Source organism: Pantherophis guttatus, chromosome 7 (assembly GCF_059756535.1).
Source record: "Pantherophis guttatus breed Tessera chromosome 7, ASM5975653v1, whole genome shotgun sequence".
NCBI lineage: Eukaryota > Metazoa > Chordata > Lepidosauria > Squamata > Colubridae > Pantherophis > Pantherophis guttatus.
The window spans coordinates 19,018,725-19,041,791 of NC_142069.1; the positions used below are offsets into that span (position 1 = coordinate 19,018,725).

A 23,067-nucleotide genomic window follows, 5' to 3' on the forward strand; every position below is an offset into this window, starting at 1 on the left:
CACAGTTTCAGAACCAGATTTGTATCTGCAATTCTGAACAAAGAAGAGCTCTGATACAACTGCTTTTATACATCTCCAAGACAAAGGATTTTGCGAGCACAGCAGTTTTCCATATATGGTTAACATACATTTGTTACATGATAATTGACACTTTCTAATTACTAAATTCTTTCATTATTTTCTAATTCATAAGATTATTTTAGCTAAACAACCTTCCTCAATTCTGTGTTTGCTGATGCGTAGATTCATGACTGCTTTTGGATAATAATTAACTTCTAGTTTCAGATGGATGTCTTTGCATCCTTGACAGCTAGGCCCCTCAGAAGATATATATTTACCAAGAATGGAATTTAGCTGACCTAGTGTAATTTCTAAACAAGCACATTTCTTTCTTATAATAATGTGAATAAAGAGGGCCCTTCAGTGTTCATATAGCTGACCCTGTACTATTCCTACATCATTCACATTAATATGTCCTTCAAATTCTCCATTCCAATACATAAAATATTTTCCTAAAATCTTCTACTGTAATCACAAGTCACTAAAAAGTTCCTTCCATTTGAAATTTCTAAACTTTATTCTCCCTCCCAACCTTTTAATCTCTTAATGGAGAAAAAAAAGAAGGAGATTTTCTCAACATTTGTCTCCTTCTAAATCAGTGTTTTTCAAACCTGGCAACTTTAAGATGTGTGGCCTTCAACTCCCAGAATTCCTTACCCAGCCGGCATGCTGAGGTATTCTGGGAGTTCAAGTCCATGCATCTTAAGGTTGTCAAGATTGAAAAACACTGTTCTGTATTGTTCAGTTAAGGAAGTCTTCTTGCTTCCTTTTAGGCACTATATGATGAATTATATTAGGGTTACATTTCTTTCCAGCCAAGAAAAAAAAATCCAAGTTTTCTTTTAAGTGCAATCCTGTACTTGTATCAACCGGATGAAAATAAATGCATGTATTTAATGCCTGTATTTTTGTTTCAGACAGCAGAAGTGGCCCTGGCGAACCTGAAGAATAAATATGAGAATGAGAAAGCCATGGTAACAGAAACGATGACTAAACTGCGCAACGAATTAAAAGCTTTGAAAGAAGATGCAGCAACCTTCTCATCCTTGAGGGCCATGTTTGCAACGAGGTACAGAAACCAACTGTTAAGGCAGGAGTTTAGCTGGTTAAAGCAGGAGTTTAGGTTTGGCTCAGCGCGGACAAAGAGGCAAGGACCAAGCCTCCCCGAGTCACACTTTTATTCAGATTTGAACAAAGATGGGTCTTCTCATAATTGGAAGAACCCAGAATGATTTCAACGGCAAGCTTTTATTCTTTACTGGGTGCCATAAAAAGGAAAGGGATAAGTGGTATAAGTGGTTAGAACAGAGAAACAAAAATGTATAGAAATAAATGTAGATAACTGTAAGAGGCACATGACATAGTACTGTTAAAAATGCTTATTGTTATGTAAATTAGAAAAATGGGAAATAATTTTTTTTTAAAAAAGGAAAGGGATGCGGTGGCTCAGTGGCTAAGACGCTGAGCTTGTCGATCGAAAGGTTAGCAGTTCAGCGTTTTGAATCCCTAGTGCCACGTAACGGAGTGAGCTCCCGTTACTTGTCCCAGCTTCTGCCAACCTAGCAGTTGGAAAGCACCTTAAAAATGCAAGTAGAAAAATAGGGACCTCCTTTGGTGGGAAGGTAACAGTGTTCCGTGTGCCTTTGGCACATGGAACTAACAAAAAAATAATTTTAAAAAAGGAACTAACAAAAGTCTACTCAGCAGTAGGTAAGCAAAGTATCCAGAGGCCCAAACACTCTCCTCCTAGCAATCAGCATTTAAAGAATGTTTTTCTAAGAATTCCTGTGGTTTTGCTTATCAGTCTTCTCTCCATACCCAGGACAAATGCTTCCCATTTCAGCCAATTAAAACATACAACCTTTCCTCATCAAAATCCTGGTCAACAAGATGGAGGGGAAAGGCATTGCATTGGGGGTGCTGACCTACAAGCTCTCTGTGTATGCAATGCCACTCCATGGGAGCAGAATTTCTGGGACATGTTTATGAGGTATTTTATGTTCCTAGCAGTATTCAAACCATTGTCTCAGCCAACTAGCAAATATTCTTCAGAGCTTCAGGCAAGGGTTGATTTTAACTTTATCTGCAGAAAACTCCTCCAGAACGATCGGTTCCTAATTATATATTAACTCTATAGATCCGTATCCCTAAATAATTTGTCCACGAGATTCTGGTCTGTTCATAGTATTAATTTGGGAAAGTCACAGTAACGTCAGTAGGCATGATTCCTTTCCCTTCTGTTTTTTTTTTTTTAAAGAATAATAGAATTGTTAAAATATATTCATTAGACATTTATTTAGAAGATTAAAAATGAGCATAACTTGGACTCATGAAGCTGATAAGAAATTGACTTCAAAATGCATTGGTGGAGAAAAAAAATCATTTAAGAATACACTAGCGATTGGAAATGATCCAAGAATTATTTTATTAAAACTAGCAAGTTACAATGAGTCTTTGTTCTTCAGCTATCAAGAGAGAACAACACCAACCAAAGAGTTGCAGAGATTGAGCATATTACACATTTGGCTATTGACAAATAATTGTTTTAGCCCTGATAAGGAAGACAGATAAGGGTACAAAGGAATCTGAGTATTCCTGTGAGAAAGAACAGTTTGTTATGCTGAATACTTAGCCTGTGAGAACTTGAAATACCAATTAAATTGATGGTTAGTCTAATGATCTGACTCTCTCCCACTTTGAATATGGGAAGCTGTAAACACACAGATAGGCGCCTACAGAATAATAAAGATATCCTCCACAATATTTAAATGTTAGGATTTCTTAGTTTAGAACGAAGACGAAACATATGATTTTTTTAAAATCCTCAAAAATGTCAACTTCTTTTAACCTGATACTTTATAGAATTAAACAAGTAATTTTTTAAAAAAAATGTTATTTCTTTTCTTGGTTCATTGTTAACTTTAAACAAGCTTTACGAGCTCCATGTGGCAGCTTATAAAAGAAGCCGCTGCCCTTTGCTTTTAGTGAAAGGAAGTCATAAAAAATGTAAATTAAGCTTTCAGAAGAAAGCCTTCACTTATACTATTTAGTATTATTTTCCAATTCGGTTGATTCTGTATGTTGTGTGCACAAAACTACCATTCTTATTTCTCATTAGTTTTATTTTATAACCTCTTGCTTAAATTATCCATCAAAACATTTATAGAATTAAGTTTGAACCCTTGATAATATATAATGGGGTCAGACTTCACTTAAATGCAGCATAATGTGATTTTCTAAAACTTGGCTTGTACACGATATACATTTCTGTAAGCAAACAGGCTCTATTTTCAATAAAATTACAGATGCTTCACTCAGTGACTAAAACAATAACACAATATTTGACTCTCTGGAAAAATGCTGTTTTGGTTTCATGGATAATTTTTGCTTTAATTCGTAAATAATCATTATATCAGACATTAAGATATAATTTTTTTAAAATAGTCATCCTCCTATCCGGAAGACAGCCTATGTTAATGTAGCAGCAGAAGTCACTTTCATAGTAAGAACTATAGTAGCAGCAAAAACCAAGAAAAGAAAATTACTTTCAGTAGCTAGCTGGTCTATGAATACAAGGAAACATGGAGAATACTTTTAAATAACAGAATAACAGAAATAAATAAATAGAAATAGAAATAAATAAATACCATAAATAGAAATAGTGCAAAATATCTCTAGGCTTCATTTCACAATTGCATTTCAGAATAGTTCTTTTTAAATATTTTGCACACCAGTGTCTTGTTTTAAGAAGCACCTCTTGATGTGTCTTGTCCATTCTGGTAGTTTCTGACCTGTTGCAGAAGCTAATGTCTAATATAGAACAATTCTTTGGCCTTTATGGACTGCTTTGAGATGGTCTTGCACATTCCATATTCATAAATGTTAATTGTGAAGTTTCCGAAAGATGCCCTAATTAATTCATGAGCCATGAGCCGAACTTCAAAAGAAATAGTGTCATTTATTAGGAGCACCATTTCGGCAATATTCGGATGCAGTTAGAACTAATCCCACGTATATTTACGTTCCCCTATGACCCTGTCTCTCCCCTCCTCTCTGGCCATGTCATAAATCACATTCTCCAATTAACCACTTTGGCTGGCTATGAAATCCAACACCCTCCTGATTGCGGTCAGGAAGAATGTATGGAATGCACTTCAGTTAGGGAAATCAATCAGCTCTATCAGTTCTCCCTCCCTCCTGCTCATGGCAACTTGAAAGCTTTGCAAGTTGACATTAATACTTTCACATTAATACATGACGCAGAGGGAGAAGAGAGGGCAAAACACTTATTAGTCACAATATATAATATATAGTATATTGGTAGCAACATGACAAAATGTTAAGAGTACAGATAGCCCTGACTTAGTGACTGCAATTAGGACCGGCAATTCCATGTCTGAGCACCACAGTCACTAAGCGAAGGATCATGTGACAGCAACAGATTTATGATCTCACATCCCCTTTGACCATGAAGTAAATCATCATGGTCCTTAAGTAGTACTTAAAATGATTTTACTTTTGCTTTATCTATTAACTGCTTGCTGCAAGCCAGTTGCAAAGCACACCAATGCAATCATGTGGCTGTGGGATGCTGCAACAGTCATAAATACAAGGTTGCAAAGCTTTTCTGTTAGGGTTCTAAGTAATAAATCCATGACAAGCAAGACTCCCAGGCAACTAAATTCCTCAAAGAATATTTTTACTGGAAATATCATATTGGCACATATCTGGTGAAGGCCGACTCTGAAAACTCCTGCGGTTTTCACCTAATTAAAAGTAAAAGATTTTCTACTTTCTCAAAACAATCAGTCACATGGTGCAATCACTGTGCAGTCTGATAACTGGATAACATATCTCTGCCTTCCTCCGACCAGGTGTGAGAATGTCCTTGGTTCCCAAGAGAAAGTATTTTGTTTTGGCTACAAAATCCCATCTATCTCAAATCCTCCCTCCCTATCCCTTAGCTCCAATGTGGCAACACTGAAGCAGTCAAAATGGCTTCAATCAGGCCCGCTTCAGGATTGACTTTTTTTTTTTTTTTTACACACTGTCATAATTTCAAACAGTTCTTAAAGGACACAATTGGTAATCAAGGACTATATTTTATTACAGTGGGTCTCCCGGTGTGCTCTGCCTTAGGCAGCTCTTACTGTTATGGATCTGTGTCCCCAAGTTATTGTTAGTTCAGTTGCTTTGAAAGAAGACTAGATAGATTATCTCCTAGGTAGAGATTAGGCAGAAGCTGTGCCAGAAAGAACAAAAGCTGCTCTAGAATGTGTGGAGGTGTAAAGCACTCTTAAAGAAATGTCCAGTTCAGGGGTGGGTTCTACTTACCTTTACTACCAGTTTGCATCGTGCCCGCGCCTTTGCTTCGCTCGTGTGCATGCACGCTCTTCTGTGCATGCACAGAAGCTTCTGTGCATGCACAGATCAACTTTGATGACGTCCGGGTCAGTGGGCAGAGCCTCTCGCCGATTTTACTACCGGTTCTTGCGAACCGGTCCGAACCGGGGGCAATCCACCCCTGGTCCAGCTGCTTTAAAGAGTTGCTGACAAATGGCAGGTTTGCAACTTTCGCCACTAGGAAGCTCCTTTTTATCTTGAATCTGAAGTGCCTCAAAGGAATGTTGATGCTGCTGAAACCCAGAGGAACTACTTTTGAAGACCCCTCTCCCCACTTAGAAAGGGTTGGTGCTGATGTCCACATGGTTCATGTTTGCAAAAGAAAAAAACAACAACCCAAGGCTGGCCAGGACAGTTGCGTAGACAGCTTGATCTGTTCCTCTTTCCTTCTTTCCCTCCAGATGTGATGAGTATGTCACCCAGTTGGATGAGATGCAGAGGCAATTGGCAGCTGCAGAAGATGAGAAAAAGACCTTAGATTCTTTGCTGCGGATGGCTATCCAGCAAAAACTCGCCCTGACTCAACGCTTGGAAGACTTAGAGTTTGATCACGAGCAGTCCCGGCGGAGCAAAGGCAAATTTGGAAAAACCAAGATCGGCAGCCCTAAAGTAAGTGAGGAGGCATCAGCCACCGTGTCAACCATAGACACTTTCCTCCTGCATAGTCAGGGCCCACAACCACCAAACATACTGGTCAGCAGTGGCACCCAGAGGAAAAGGTATGCATGCAGTCCTATTTATAGTACAGTGCAATGGCCTGACTTGACTTAAGGTCATCCACTGAATTGCAAATACATTATATATTTTATGAGAAGAGGTTGGGGATGGGGAGGAGAGAAGGAATGGCTTTTCAAACTGTAAACGTGGGCTGTTAATTCCATCTGCCATGGTATTTTCTTGTCCCTTTTGATACGGTCGTGGTTCATGCCTTCTTAGCATTTTCAGCATATTCTGTATGTCTTGAATGCCTCTGTTTGGATAGAACTGACTACCTCAGGTGCAGGGCTGAGCCTGTGTTGAAAAAAAGCACATCCACCAAAAAGGGAACATTCTAATAAACTTTGGTGCTAATATATTTCCCTCAGTGGGTAGAGGTGTTTTCATTCCCATGTGTCAAAAAAGCACAAAGAACGAACGAACCTCCAAGACAAACCCATATATGTCTACCCTGCTAAAGGCCACACCACTGTAAGGCACCATTTCCAAGAACCACTTCAAGTGTGTATAGGTTTAGTTCTGTTCGGTGTAACTGTTAACTACAACTATGTAAATATGTGTGAAGTCTACATTCTAAGCAAAGAACAGCCGGTGACCCACCAAGCCATACACGACAATATATTTATGATGTTGATTTGTAGTAAATTTATGTTGCTATGGAATTATGTTGATTCCTGGCAACATTCACAAACCATCTCTAGCGATGGAGGGGCAGATGCTGTCCCTGATGTGACGAGTGGCAGCAAGAATAGATGGTATTGAATGCATGCCGAGACATCACAATATTGACTTGGCTTGATTGATCACTCAAGTTGAACCCTTTACCTATTATTTTTCCTCAGAATATACACACACCCCCACCTATGGGGTGGTAGCACACTATTACGGGGGTGACAGCAATTGTAGAAGATGTTAGCAATATTTTGGGTGATTTCTCAGGAGGGTGGGTGATGTGTGATATTTAATTCCAAAGGGGCCATTGCTCAGTAATTAAAGTAAAAACTCTTTTGTTTCCGTATGTATTTTTTTCTTGGATCTCCTGCAAGACAATTCTCACCTTCCCCTTGTGATCAGAGCCATTCCAGGACTTCAGGGACCTATCTACTGCCTTTATTAAGAACCCCCCCAGATCACACCTCCACAGAGTCATTTCTTCTGAGGGGCCCCATTTCCATGAATGAATCCTTCCATGGGCACCGTCTCAGCAAGGAAAAAAGGTTAACCGTAGCCATCCCAGGTAAACATTTTTTCCTTGGGCGCACGTAGTGCAAAATGATTAGCTTAGGTAGAAGGGGAATCCTCTCCAAGTTGCTCTACATGCCATCTTTAATTTGGACATATGCTCACCTCTTTAGAGATAAGTCATCTTCAAACTACTTTCCCAAAGCTCATTTTTGACTAAGCAGATGGAGGGTTTAATAGAAAGGGTGTTCTGCTTATTTAAATTTCTACTAAACAAAAGATATAATGGTTCATATTTCTCTCTGGTGAAGGGTTAGATCAGTGTTTCTCAACCTTCGCAACTTTAAGGTATGTGGTGGAATTCTAGGAGTTGAAGTCCACGTAGCTTAAAGTTGTCAGGGTTGAGAAACACTGAGTTAGATAGTGATATAAAAGCATCTCAGTGAAATAAGCTTCCCTGGCCCTTCTTCTCTCATTATGAACTAAGTAAATTGTAGCTTTCTAGCTCATATTAAGCCAAAGTTATGTGTTTTGCCTGGATTAAATAGCAAACATTAAAACAGATCCCCTCCCCGCTCCCAGTTCAGAGGTAAAAAATACTCTCTGGATAAATACTGAAGGCTGTCAACCATAGGAAAAATGACAGATAAGATCTTCTGCCCCAACATTGTTTCAAAATTTGTAAAAATGGTTTATGACGTCTCATGTAATGTGACCAGTGCTCATAATACTTTAGCCACTATCTTTTAAATTTCCTTTATATATGTTCGTGTATATAACATATGGGCAAAGCAAAAGAGAAATACAGAAAAAAATAAATCTTTTGCATACATAAACAGATAGAATATGATGGATATATTTTTATACAGAAATTAGTGTTAGCCTTTTTCTCAAATTGCATTCTGTAGGAATGTTTTGATAAGAATAAGTCCTTTCTTTCCCGGTGAATCATGATTAAAAATGCACATTTACAGAAACTTAGGAAAGTACTGCACACACAAGGCAGAACCTAAATTATTAGCTCTAAAAGAAATATCTTTTTCTTGAACTGATATTTGGAGGGCTTTGGCTGTTCTATACCTATAATCAGCTTTGCTAGTTCAAAGAGGGTGAAAATATAATCAGTCTTTAAACATTAGTGTAAATATTCAATGAAGCCATGGATTTACCGTCAGAAATTACTGACTCCCAAACAAAATCTTCCTATATTTTTTTTTGCAATTATTCCCAATCTGTAGCCATGATTTAAACTTAGTTTAAAATGTCAGTGTCCTATGTTTTATTATGTCCAAGATTATAATCCTATCTTATTTCTAATTGGTTTTCAAGTCTTGACCCTTGCTAATTTGTAAAACTATGAGAATAGAAAAGATAAAAACAGGAAAAAAATGTTGCTTAGGCTAAATTGCTTTTTATTGCTTCTCTCATCCCCATTTCCCCCCTTTTCATCCTCTCTCAACATTCAAGTTTCCTTGCTCAACCCTCTCCTTATCTAGCATTTTGGCAATGTTGGAATGCTCCTGCCTTTTTTTCTCTTTTGCTGTTGCTTTTCATAGAAAAAAAGACTATTGTTTTGAAAACGTAGATAGTACTCATTTAGTGCAAAATGAAAAATTCTTAAAGGGAGCAAGTGTTGATACCAAGTATTGATTGCAGATTGTTTAGGATGGGTTAGATTTTTACCAGACCAATTTATTTAATATCAACAAAATTGGGATTCCTCATCCTTTTTGACCTGGAGTGCATTAATCAGTTAGATAAAATACCAGAAACATTTTCATAAAGCGACTGCCAGGCCAATCAGAAAATGAACTGCTGTCTACAGAAATATCTGTAGTGATACATAGACAGTCAAAATATAAAACAGATTTCTCGTTTCAACAGAACCAGTTTTTTTTAAAATAAAAAAAATGGTTTAGTTACAGAACATAAATAAAAGACAGGGCTGAAGTCTGTTTTCTCTCCTTGTTCCGCAAAGCATAACAAATACCATTTTCACAAAAGAGAACTTTGTAGTACTTAAGCCACCCTCCTGTACAACTTTAAACTGTTGCGTGGGAATGCTGAAGAGGAGCCATTTTATGATACAAAGCTGCCCTACTCCATCTTGGAACTCAATGGAATTCACTTTGTGATAGAACTACAGTCTAAACTACTGTATCGGATATGAAACTGAATAATATCAACTTGTCTGTTTTTCAACAGTCTCAAAGAACCCAGGTTAAAAATTGTCTAAATATCTTCTAGGTGGAGACCACAAAGAACAAGATTAAATATAGTTGTAGGTGCTTGCTTTAAAGAAAAATCTTGCCGTAGATTTCCAGATCAAAGCATAGTTTCAGAGAATACTGGATGTGGAGCTCAAGAATAATTAGTTTAGAACAAAGATAGATGTTAACTAATTAGTATAAGTAAAAGCTGAAAACTCATATTGGCATAGTTCCTTAATCGGAGAATCTTGACACATTTCAACCAACCACAGTGGTGTCACTCAACCTTTTTATAATTTCCACATTTGAAAGGAAGTTCCCGCTCCTTGACTGTTGATTACAGATTTATTATTATATTATATTTTGTACTGTGTTTGATTTTGTATACTTCTAAGAATATGAGGCAGTTTATAAATCTTAAACAAACTATAACCCAATATATAATTTTATGGCTGGGATTGTACTCCAGAAAATTCCACAAGCATCACCTTTATGAGCTGGTGAGTCAGACTTGACTCTTGGGGTCTAAATGCAAACATCCATGTTAGTGTTTTGGTTTTATGCAAGCAGTTTGCCATTGCCTTTAAAAAACAAAAACAGCTGTAGATTTCCTATCTTGTCTGACTGTTCAGATAATCCTCGACTTACAACAGTTCATTTAATAACCATTCAAAGTTACAGCAGCACTTTAAAAAGTGACTTATGACTGTTTTTCAAACTTACAACCATTCCAGCATCCCCATGGTCATGTGATTAAGATTCGGACACTTGGCAAAGGACTCTTATGTATGATGGTTGCAGTGTCCAAGGGTCATGCGATTACCTTTTGCAACCTTTTTACAAGCAAAGTCAATAGGGAAACCAGATTCACTTAACTACCATGTTGCTAACTTAACATCTGCAGTGATTCACTTAACAACTGTGGTAAGAAAGGTCGTAAACTGGGGCAAATTTCATTTAGCAAATATTTTCCTTAGCAACAGAAATTTTGAGCTCAGTTGTGGTCATAAATTGAAGTCTACCTGTACTTGGTTTTTTCAACTAGATGCTGCCATTTGCTGTGTCCTTCCAGAACCTACTACTATGATTCCCCCAAAATAAGACCCATTTGGAAAATAAGCCCTAGCATGATTTTTCAGAATGCTCATAATATAATAAGCTTTAGTTAAGATCGTCAGCCAGACAGATGCATTTAGAACCGTATTTCCTCAAAAATAAGACCTAACCGGAAAGTAAGCTGTAATGTGTCCTTTGGAACAAAAATTAATATAAGACTCAGTCTTATTTTCAGGAAAACACGGTATCTCTATAGAACCTAGCAGATATGTACTGCAAAAAGTCCTTCAAAAAAAATCTCCCATAACTTTCGAAGCATTCAGGAAAAATATTCTTTTATGACTACAGTCCTGGCTGAAAAATGGAAGAAAAATAAATCATAAATTGATCAGCCTACCTTTGATGATGTTACTTGATCGAGGTTCTAGTGAACAAGATAAGATGAAAACAAATGGCATAGCATTGCTCAACTCCCAAACCACTGTATGATTTCACATCTAGTTGTGAGAGGCAATCAAAATAAATCATTGTTAATGTTACCTTGACAAAACCATCTCTCTTGTACCTTATTTATTACTTACAAGTTCCTCTCTTCTACCTCTCTAAAGTCGTGGCTCCAGTGGAACGTTTCCAAGTACAGGACATCTCTCCTGAGGAACACTTGAGAGCCATTTTGATGGATTTGGCATCTAGGCCCAAAACATGTTACCAAAAACAAGGTGGGGGTATTTTTAATCCTATAAATAATTCTACCACCACTAATAATTACTTTGTTGGATGTTTGGCTAAAGTTGGTCCCAAAATACTGTGTCTTTGGTGGAAATAGGTTAAACTGGTAAATATTTTTAATGTTAAATGCAAGAGACTAATAGCCCAACAACACCCCTTTTCCAAGACCCTCTTGTAATTTCTTATAGTCCATATTTTTCCTTTGTTGTTCCACTCAAAGGTAGAGAGGTTTGTTTGAATACCCTTTTAATGTCTCTCTTATGGAATGAAAGACTGAAAAACATTCCTGGGTCAGCCAGATACAGTTTATTGCGCAGGTTCAGAGCCAGATTTGTACCTGAAATTCTGAACCCCGGAAAGCTCTGATAAAACTGCTTATATATGTTTCCAAGACAAAGGGTTTGGTGAGCACATGCATTTTTCCATATATGGTTAACATACACTTGTTATATGATAATTGACACTTCCTAATTACTAAACCATTATTGTCTAGTTTATAAGATTATCTTTAGCTAGACAACCTTCCTTAGTTCTGTAATTACTAATACGGGAGATTTATTGCTGTCCTTAGGTAATAAGTAACTCTTTATAACATACATGTCCTTGTCTTTGACAGTGATGTTTTCCATATAGCTGTCCTTCTGTGACAGCTAGGCCTCATCAGATATATTACCAATAATGGGATTTAGCTGATTTTTAATCTAATCTCCAAACAAGCACATTTCTCCCTTATAATAATGTGAATAAAGAGGGTCCTTTAGTGTTCATGTAACTGACCCTGGATGATTCCTACTTTATTCACATTATCTCAAAGCAACTTAACATAGAATAAAATGTTCCAGGGAAATATTATCTATACTATTTTTCTTTATGAAGGAAAATAAAGGAGAAACAGCCTTTTCCTTATTGCTGTCCATTAAAAATGCCTGTAGGAACAAAGAAAATGAAATACAGCGATTCTTCCAGAGAGATAGAGAATCGAAAATAACATCTTTTACAACACTGGCATCACAATCTCTGAGACTGATTCATTTGCTCATTTTTCCTTTTCTAAATTACAGATGCAAGCATCAGCCAAGAAAAACAAATTACAAATATGAAAGAAATCAGACTATTCCAGCATTTTTCAATCTCACCAAATTTAAGATTTGTGGACTGCAACTCCCAGAATTCCCCAGCCAGTATGGGAGTACTTCAGTTCTGGGAGTTGACTTTACACATCCTACAAGTTGCTACGGTTGAGATACTCTGCTCTATTCAGTTACACTCTACACAGAATAGATATGGGGAAGCAGCAGCAATAGCAACACCAACATTTTTTTTCCTTCTTTCAGATTGTGTGGGAGGACCATCTTTCCCCTAAAGAGTGGCCGTTGCAGTAATTGGGGTCAATAGCTTTAAGATGACCTCATAATCCCCATACAAGACTATGATGCTAAAAACACTCAGCGTATATGTTCACAGCAAAGTCTTACACAAGAACTCCTGACTTATTCCAGTTTGTCTGTCTCTTTATTGAGGCTGTTATCCAGAAGGCTCAGGTTGTTCACCCTGTTCCCAGGCTGATAGCCAAATCTGGCCCTAGGTTCTGCCTCACTTTACCTTCCCAAATGATCGGAAGATCATTTAAAAGCAGTTTGTTAAGGTACCCTGATAAAGTGGGATCTCTCTATGAAAAAGGAGGTAGAGTAATTCAAGTCCCATGTTTCACTCCTTTTTATAGTTAACACAACAAAGAAAACGCAAGAGGAAAATTGATTGGGCAGGATAAAAGTAATCTCCCCTTTGCATAGAAAATCAGTTACATGTTAGTCAAACATGTTACCTGTTTGCATCCCATAATATCACACATGTTCATTAAAAGTCTGAGGTCAGAAGGGGCTTAAATTGTAAAGAAAAAGGTTGGTTGGAGTTCACAAAAGAGTTAAGCCAGACCCCAATTTGTACTAACAACCTTTTTCCTATCTGGAGCTAGTCTCCAGCTTGTTTATCAGTTAAAGGGTAATAAACCTGAACATCATTTTAAAAGAGAGAAAATACATCAAATTAAAAGACAAAGTATCTGTGTTAGTTAGCAAGTTACAAAATCTATGCCATGTGCTCCTCAAAGCCCAAATAAATCACACCACATAGGTGGAAAGGATTAAGATTTTTATTTGAAAATAAAAGGAAGTTTCAAAGTGAGCACAACTCTCTTCATTCATTCTTTAGTGGAATGAACCATTTTTATGAAATTTTGAACAGTGTACATATTGTAGTTATAAATCAATCATGAAAACCAACTTCATACATACATTCTCAGCAATCATAGTAACATACTATAGGTCAACTAAAGGTTGAAGGTAAGAAACATTCCTAAGTAACTTGGTGCTAAGGTGTAATTTATCACCTTCGCAAGCAGGCATTAACCAGTGGAATAGATACAAAATACCATGGCCACAGTTATGTAACAAATAATAAGTAATACATGATTAAACATGATTTATCAATACATGAATACATGAATAAAAACATAAATAGGTTAAAATGGGCTGTCTCACTAAGGCCAATCAAATTAAGCTCAAATTATATATTAAGCTAAATTTGATTTTACAAAAGGAGGCTTAACCAGATCATATGTTTTAATGGAGAAACACATATATAGGAATTCCTTATAATTCTCCCTTTTTTGCAAAATTAACTCCAGTTATCACAACATACTGTACATTTTAAAGTGTGTGTGTGACCTGAATTTTAGCTCATGCAGCACAAAGCTATTTACACTTAGTATATTATTTAATTTCTTTTATATGGTTTTCAATGTAGAAAGCCAGTTTGCTATAGTGATTAAGGTTCTGGCATAGAAACCAAGGCACCGTGAATTAAAGCCCCATTTTAGGCAGGAAAACTGGCTGGGTGACTTTGGGCCAGTTACTTTCTTTCAGTCCAACTCACCTCGCAGAATTGTTGTGGGGAAAATAGGAGACGATGTACATCACCTTGTGAGAAACGCACTCACTACTCAGAGATTTGACAGAGTCATAAAGTGAAGCAGCAAACAGTTTATTTTCAAATATGTTCTTGCAAGAGGGGTGACACAACAAGCAAGCACATCGAATAATAGATTCCAGCAACATTTTATTCTCTAGCCCTGAGCGCAGCTCCCTCCCTCGTCCAATTTTTTTCGGCAGTCCTTTCAGCTGCTTCAGTGGTCAGCAACACTTGGAAAGGATCTTCCCACCCAGGTTGTACTCCAGGATTTGATCAAGACCCATTCTCTAGGCTGGATGCTGTGGACTGCAAACTCTAATAGTGGCCGCTGAGCAAGAAGTCCTTGGTTTATGGGAAGAGACAAAGAAGAGGACAGCCCCTGTGTATAAATCTTAAGAAAGACATATTTGATCTCAAAGTGGGGTATTTCTCCTGTCGTAAAAATATTCCAATAAAAGAAGCAGGAGACAGCAATACAATAAACAATTCTTTCTTTAAGATTCAGAAGTTTATTTCATGAGCAATTTGGAACATGAACAGCCATCCTAACATTACTTAAATAATCCATTGCAGTGAGGTCCAGAGACGATAGCTATGTCCAGCAAGGAATAGCTATGGTCAGTGGCCCTGATCTGAGACCCATCTTCCTTTATACCAGTAATGGGTTGCAAATCCTGTTGCTACCGGTTCACTCATGGCTGTACGCGAACTTGCACACGCACACGAACTTGCGAGTGTGCGCAATGCTTCACATGCACAGAAGCTTCTGCACATGTGCAGAAGCTTCCAGGCAGGTGGGCGGAGCCTCCCGCTCCCGCCATTACTGGTTCACCGGATCCGGGGTGAACCGGTAGCAACCCATCATTGTTTTATACCCTTATTCTGACAGTCCCTCAGTAAATGGAATTTTATTGAAGTTACTTCCTTGTACTCCCATACTGACTGTCAGTTAGCACATTCTTGCGTGTACATGTGAAATCTCCTGACATCTGCTACTTTCAGTTTCTTATTTCCCAACAGTTTTAATGTTCCTAGTCCAAAGTAGCTTCTGAAACTATCTACTTTGCAAATACATGTTATAAATTTGCTCTAGCACAGCAGATTACAAATACCACGTTATTCTTAGGAAATCATTCTAGCTGGCACTCTGATATATAGTAATTTATTTGAGGCCTAGTATCATTTTGAGGCCTATATAAGTTCGGCAAAAATCACAACCCAATTTTCCTTTTCTCACACTCCAGTTCCATCTGTGAAAGGTAGGTCAAATAACCTTTCATAGGGAGATACTTCCAAGTCTTTTGTGGGAGCACATCAAAGAAGCAACAGGACAGTTGAGAAAACAAACAATTGCCTCCCCCAAACCTGGCAGAGTAAAAATAGTTTATACAAAATCCTTGCTTTTAGAGAACTAAAACAACCCTAGCATAAAACAGGAGCATAAAAGCATAAAACAGGAGGAAAATTGCCATAACGCTTACAGAAGTGGCTTACCAAAGCCTCTCTCCTAGGGCTGAGGAGAAAAAATGACCAGCCCAAAATCACTCATCTGATTCTCATGGCCAAAGCAGGATTTGAACTCACAGTTTTGCAGCCTTGTAGCCTGTGGCTGCAACCACAAAACCAAATTGGTTCTCCATAAAGATTTCCCTTCTCCTCCTTGGCTCCAAGGAAAAGGATAACAAATTGAGCACACACATTAAGCAGCAACTAATTACCACTTTTGCAGTAGCAAGGAGTCCCAAAGACACCTGATGTCTTTGTCTGATGTTAAACAAAACTTCATAGGATTGTTCCTTCGACTAGAATGCCCTCAAATGCATTATTAAGAATATATCCAGTCTGAAATGCAAATGAAAATCACTGAAGCATGTCACACACACAAAAACAGAATATCAGAATTAGATGGGATCTCCAAGATCCTTTAGTCCCATCCCCCTATTGAAGCAGAAAACTTTAAGGTTTATCGGGGGTTCTTGAAAAGCTGGACCAGAAAACAAGCGCATCCCAGAGACCCCTAATACTCGAAATCCATCAGTTTAACTAATTCTTCCCCCTCCTTCTTCTTAGGGCACTCATTTTTCCAGTGCCCTCTTTCTTTACAGGTGGCATATTGATCCCATCCTAACTGAGCCATCATTTTGACTTTTCTCTTGTCTCTCGCCTCTTCTCATTTGGAGTATACTTTTTAAGCTTCTCCGAGGAGATCCTCCATAGTTTTGGTCTCCCACTCAGCCAATTTCTACAATTTATGCCTAATGTCCTCCCATGCTTTTCCCACAAATTGATGCTTTAAAATCATCTGGTGCCCTGGATTGTCAGGGTCCATTTGTCCATATATCTATTTTTTATAGTTGACTGTTTAACCTATCTAACCATTCAATTGGTGTTTCTTCCTTCCCTTGTTCTAAAGCCAAAGCCTTCTGGATATTCAGACTTTGGGATATTGCTGTTTTAATAACCTCTATCAAATACCCTCTATAGTCTGCCATATCCTTCCTGTCCCTGGTCCGATTATCATCACACCTAGGGTCTACCTCTGGGACTTCTAATGTTTCATCCCTTTGGGGAAATCTTTTCTTACACTGTGTTCTGGCAGCCTGTTTAATCATGCCATTCTCTGGGGTAAACATTTCCTTCTAATAAATTCCTGGTTTCTAGCTCATTATGGTATCCTGAGATCACGGTCAGTTGGAGGAGCTGGACTACCACTAGCGGCACTTGGGACTGTTGAAATCAATGGGATGCAACTTCCCAAGTCCGGCGTGGACATCCTCACTCCCAATGATGTTAAATCCAGGACAAGCCCCCAATTGTGACAAATGCACTCTCCGCTCAGAGATTTGACAGAATCATAAAGTGAAGCAGCAAACAGTTTATTTTAAAATATGTTCTTGCAAGAGTGAATGACCAATTTCCTAAAACTTCCTTTCCATTTGTATAGCATGTTGGGGGGAATTTTTTTTCCCCCTTTACTATTGATTTTTGTATTGTTTTTCTTTTTTCTTTTTTCTGTTATTCTTTAACAATAAAAATACAATAAAAAAAAAAGAGTGAATGACCAACAAGTAGGCAGATCCAATAATAAATTTCAGCAACATTTTATTCCCTAGCCCCGAGTTCAGTTCCCATTTGTCAAGGACCACAAGGTTTACAGCATATCCGAAATGCCTAATTACCCCATGTGAATCTCCACCCGTTTACATCTCCCCTCAACCTTTATTCAGCACCCCTTCCCCTTATTTGCTTTTGCCCTTTTTAGGCTAGTTTCTTATTTACAGTGAGTGCATGAAGCTTGGCAAAAACCCCAGGGTCTGTTTCCTGTTATTTGTTAGCTGTTCTGTCCCCCGTACCACGCACAGACCCCCACAGACGGCCCGGAGTTAATAAGCCACACGACAAAACTCTTTGATGATAAAGCTGGCAGCAACCCAGTGGCTAGCTGCCAATTCAAACTTTACTCACACAAAACAAAGATTAATCCAAATGCAGTCCAATAAAGCAGGCAAAGTAAAGCAGAGATCATGGAGTATTTCCAGTTTTTGCTCGTCACAAACTGAACCGGCCACCACACCCATATTTATACCCTGTGGGGTGTGGTCTAGTGACTCAGCTAATCTCTGGCACGCCTTCCCCTCTGCTGTGCACGCTTCTCCCTGCGCCTCTGTCGAGGGTCCAGCCAGCACTTATCTTCCTCATCGCTGTCCACCTGTGGCTGCGGGGATGTGCTTGGCTCTGAGCCTATTGTTTGGCCTTCGGTGTCCTCCAGAGGCATTGCCAGAGAGGAGGGTCCTGGAGAGGGAGGCCTTGCCAACTCCTCCCCCTCACTCTCAGAGTCTGCATCTGTCGATAGCCCAGGCTCAGGCAACGGAGCCACAACATTAGCATAGACAGAAGAAGATAAGATAAGCAGATAATATCTTTACTATGTGTGCTTTCCTACAAGCTAATGTGGTTAAACCACCCATTCTTAGGGCTACAGGTGTTTCCTGTTGCTTAACCTTTGTTCTTTTAATTGCTCTTGGTCATGTACATGTTCCTAAAGGGTGTCAGACATCCTTGGTGCAAAAACAATACTTTACTATTTTCCACCACCATGAGTAATTTATAAAGTAATAAAGGTAGGATAAAACAAACAATGCAAAAGGCATCGCAAAGCAAATGAACTCTAAAAATTGGATTATGTATGCAAAGCATACATATTCGCAATAAGTAAAGCATTTACTGCAAAATGTTTTAAAAGAGTTGAGAGTGGGGGAAAAAGCTAGCATTTATAAAAGTGCTCACACAAGGTAAGACCAGGTAGGATTGGATGAAGGGATGACTTTTAGCATTCCAAAATAAGTGCCTTGTAAATGTCAGCAGAAAAAACAACAATATCCCCTAGCTGATGCATACCTCCACTGGTGTGTAAATCCACTTGTGTGTAATTGTTGCAGGAGATCTGCAGAATCTGTAGCAAGGATATTTGTGATTGTTCAGATCTGTATAAAGCGAAAGAAGATTGTAGGCAGCTTAGACAACGTTGTTTAGAATGTTATTCGCGCTGCTAATAAATGAATGGATTTGGTTTGTGTGCACGTGTCTTTTCCCATTTATGATTGTAGAGCAGTATTTTAAACATAGGTACAGCTTCATAGTTAAAACTGTTGCCTCTTTCATGTGATCCATAGGATAGAGGAGAACGTAAATAAAACACACAGGCTTACAGTATTTAATGCAGTTATCATTTTCTTAGGCAGGAAGTGCTAAATGCATTTTTAAAATGCAATTTGACATCTTTACACGAACATTTAAATTGCTTTGTACTTTATTAAATAAATACAAGTTTTTGTTTCATTCAATGTGCTGTGAAAGGACAGCAATGTATTAAAGGAACTCGTAGAACAAGCTAATACAATCGGCCAGGGGCACAGAAGGGTTGATGCAGCTACTAAATCAGTGGAGGAACATTTCTCAATCTTGGCAACTTTTAAGATATGTGGACTTCCACTCCCAGAATTCCCTATCCAACATGATGAGCCCTGGAGTTGCATGGTCACATGAACTATATCTTTCAGAGAAATATATGTGGAAAGCACACACTGAGTGACTGAAAGTATGAAATACTGAATAAATAAGTGTATGTGACATAATTGAAGGAACAGAGGGAGTAGTGTCGCCCAAGTATTCATCCATGTTCACGGGTCCATTTCACGCAACAGAAATTGTAGGGAGTGTATTTGATTGTTCCTCCTTGGGAATTATAGTCCTTCCTTGCTCCTCTCTGACCTATGAGAATTAATTTTCACACTGCCAGTAATAAAAATAAAACAAGATATGAGTAAATCTGACCACTGTAAAAACAAGGAGCAGATGGAAACAGGCCAGTCTGCTTAAAAGAAGAGGCCATGTAGTCCTTATAAAGAACAGAAGGAAAATGAAATGCAAGAAGATTACAGGGTTGTTAAAGGGAAAAAAAAGTGCCATTACTAAAAATGGCTAACTTGCTTAGGCGTGCTAAAATTCATGTTATTCTTTTGGTACCTGGGATATGAAATGTACATCTTATCTTCCTAACTAATTTATTTTCTGACTATAATCCCTTTTATGTCAGTCTAACAGTATATGGTTTTGCCATCTGCAACCATTAATCATGTCTGACTGACTTAGAGGAATGTGTTTTCAGCAAATAGTTTTATTATGATTAAAATTACTAGTAGTATTGTCATCATTTTCTGATCATTAGATATGATCATACGATATTAAGGTTTTATGGGCCAGCAAATTAGCAGCTTTATGAATGAATTTCAAAACAAATTTATCAACCTGTTGCTGAAGATGGATGAAGGTAATTTATCTATGCCACCTGGTATTTTGTTTCCTCTAATGCTGGGGTGTCAAACTCAATTTCATTGAGGGCTGCATCAGGATTGTGTTTGACCTCGGAGGGCTGGGGTGGGCAGGGCCAGGTTGGGTGTGGCCAGCTCGATGTCACTCATGTTGGGGGTGCCTGTGGTGGCCTGAGCGCTCTGCCAGCGAAAATGGGCTCTCGAGTTCCATTTTTGCCTGCGACGGCTTCCTGCAATCCTCTACCAACGAAAAAGGTGCTTGGGAGGGCTGCCTGCATTTTTCGATGGCAGAGGCACCGTGGGCCGATCCTTTGCTGTTTCCAGGGCAGCCCCGCAGGCCAGATCTAAGCATTTGATCACTTTAAGCTTACTTGAGATAAACTAAGTTCTTTTTTCATGGATGTTCATAATGGAGATGAAGAGATGTCCCAAAGAAGATGACACAACAAAAAATTATTAGAAAATTGCCAGTAGTTTCTTTGATACTACTTTGAAAACAAATATTACATACATATTAAGGGGGACTTAATTAGAATAAGTTATGTAACAGTTGCCAGCAAATCATGCATCTGGAAAGAAACTCAAATGTTGCCCCTTCATTTCAACACTATATTTGACCAGCAATCCAGAATAGAATATGATAGCAAATAAGGTTTCTAAACCAAGCCATGCTATAAATTGGCTTACAGACTTATGCTACATACTGCTATGACTGGATTAATACTTCTTCAAGTCCCATCATCAGAAAACTCCAATGATACATTTGTTTTATTAACAGAGTCAGGAGAACCAGAGGGTATTGAGATTTTTGTGCACCAATTTGGATTTGGGTTTCTATACTTGTTCTCTTCACTGATACTGCCTATCAAATGAAGCTCCTTGATACCATCTTTAATGACTCTCCACAGACACATCTCAAACTGATTATCATTGCCATAGCATTACAATGAATTACTCTGATTTACCAGGGAATAGAATATGTGATAGCCATAAGCATATAATACTATACATGTTCTGCAAAGAAGTACAAGGCCTACCCTGGGATTAAAACCAGTAGTGGGTTTCAATTTCGTTTGCTACAGGTTCGCTCGTGGGCGCGTGCGTGCGACACTTTTATGCATGTGCGGAAGCTTCTGTGCATGCGCAGAGATGTCCGGGCGGGTGGGCGGAGCCACCCACCCCAACCACTACCGGTTCGCCCGGTAGTACAAACTGGTAGCAACCCATCACTGATTAAAACCTGTCAACTTTAGGAACTATGGGACAGGTTTCCTTCTGTTATGAACTCCTGGCTACTTTCCTTTGCAACCAGTGGCAAATTTGCCTGACCAATGACCAGCCAAGACACAGTGAAGACCTTTTGTTTCATTTATTGCAATAAATGGAGAAGCTTTCAAAGCTTGGTTCTCTCCAAAGTTCATCATCTCAAATCAACATCTTTATATATTCCTTGCACTGGCTGCCCATCCATCCTCATTCCCCATTGGCGGAGGTACTATGAGGTTACATTCTTTCTGACCACATTCTATATATTTCCTGCTACTGTCCCCAATCACACAAAAACATACATCGCATGTGCATTTAAATGAGCAGATAATATATGCAAGGTGTGTCAGTTAATATTCAATACTATATTGAGCATGCTCTTTTAACCTGTTTTCGAGTTCTTAGTTATTTTATGGATTCTTAGAACAATAGGTTATTTCTTTATTCAGTATGTTTAGTTTCGTCTTTCCTATTTTTCAATTCATTTTGCTTTGTCTTTAAGCTTTCCTCTTGCAGCTACTTCCTCTTACAGTTACTTCCTCTTACAATTTTAAATTTTGAAGATCTTTCACTTACTCCTATCACTTCCATCCAAACATTGTTTAAAGTTGCCTACAAATGGTTGGGTTAAGCTGCCACCCAGTGTCTAGAACAAATTCTTGAAAGAATTAACTCATTCTCACATCAATCAGTCAAGCCTGTCCATGCTACCTAGATGTCCAGATTCACTTCTATGACCTTTTAAGTAAAATACATAAGATATTATTATGGTTTGTTGCAGTCAGGCAGAGATTTAGACAGAATTTAGCATTTTTGTCTACCTATTGAATCCTTCCTAAGGACCTAGGCTAGGCAGTTGTTGTTTAATAGTATTAGAAGTGTCATTGAAATGTATTTGAATATTAGTAGCTCGGGTTACTTGTTAGGCTGTTGTTCTGAGCTGCAAGCTTGGCAATTTGGTTGCAAACATTTCATCATCATTCGAGGAGACATTATCAATGCGCTTTGAATTGTGTTTGTCTATCAGAACACTGCAGTGTCATTGCAGGATATAAATTGTTCCAAGTACAGCTGCCTTCTGATGGTGACTGATGGTGTTTAAGTGGTGATCTAAATGTTTTGGAATTGCACCCAAAATGTCTATTACCACTGATACCATTGTTATGGAATGATGGGACCAAACAACATTCCTGGGTCAGCCAGAGACAGTTTTATTGCGCAGTTTCAGAACCAGATTTGTATCTGCAATTCTGAACAAAGAAGAGCTCTGATACAACTGCTTTTATACATCTCCAAGACAAAGGATTTTGCGAGCACAGCAATTTTCCATATATGGTTAACATACATTTGTTACATGATAATTGACACTTTCTAATTACTAAATTCTTTCATTATTTTCTAGTTCATAAGATTATTTTAGCTAAACAACCTTCCTCAATTCTGTGTTTGCTGATGCGTAGATTCATGACTGCTTTTGGATAATAATTAACTTCTAGTTTCAGATGGATATCTTTGCATCCTTGACAGCTAGGCCCCTCAGAAGATATATATTACATATGGAAGTTAGCTGACTTATTGAAATCTCTAAACAAGCACATTTCTTTCTTATAATAATGTGAATAAAGAGGGTCCTTCAGTGTTCA

The 23,067-nt window shown here is 38.2% G+C and overlaps 1 protein-coding gene across 12 annotated transcripts in view; it reads left to right on the forward strand.

Annotated features, from left to right (window-relative positions):
* BICD1 (BICD cargo adaptor 1) overlaps nt 1–23,067 on the forward strand; it is a 128,383-nt gene that overhangs the window by 79,683 nt on the left and 25,633 nt on the right. For 3 of the 12 annotated variants that reach the window (XM_034402865.3, XM_034402866.3, XM_034402868.3), the window contains exons 6-7: nt 978–1,129; nt 5,865–6,072. In XM_034402865.3, the coding sequence (XP_034258756.1) occupies nt 978–1,129; nt 5,865–6,072 (360 nt within the window). Of the gene's footprint in view, nt 1–977; nt 1,130–5,864; nt 6,183–7,226; nt 7,418–11,236; nt 11,348–12,418; nt 13,386–23,067 lie in introns of those variants that run through there. The other 9 variants (XM_034402859.3, XM_034402862.3, XM_034402861.3 and 6 more) reach the window with 7 other exon arrangements.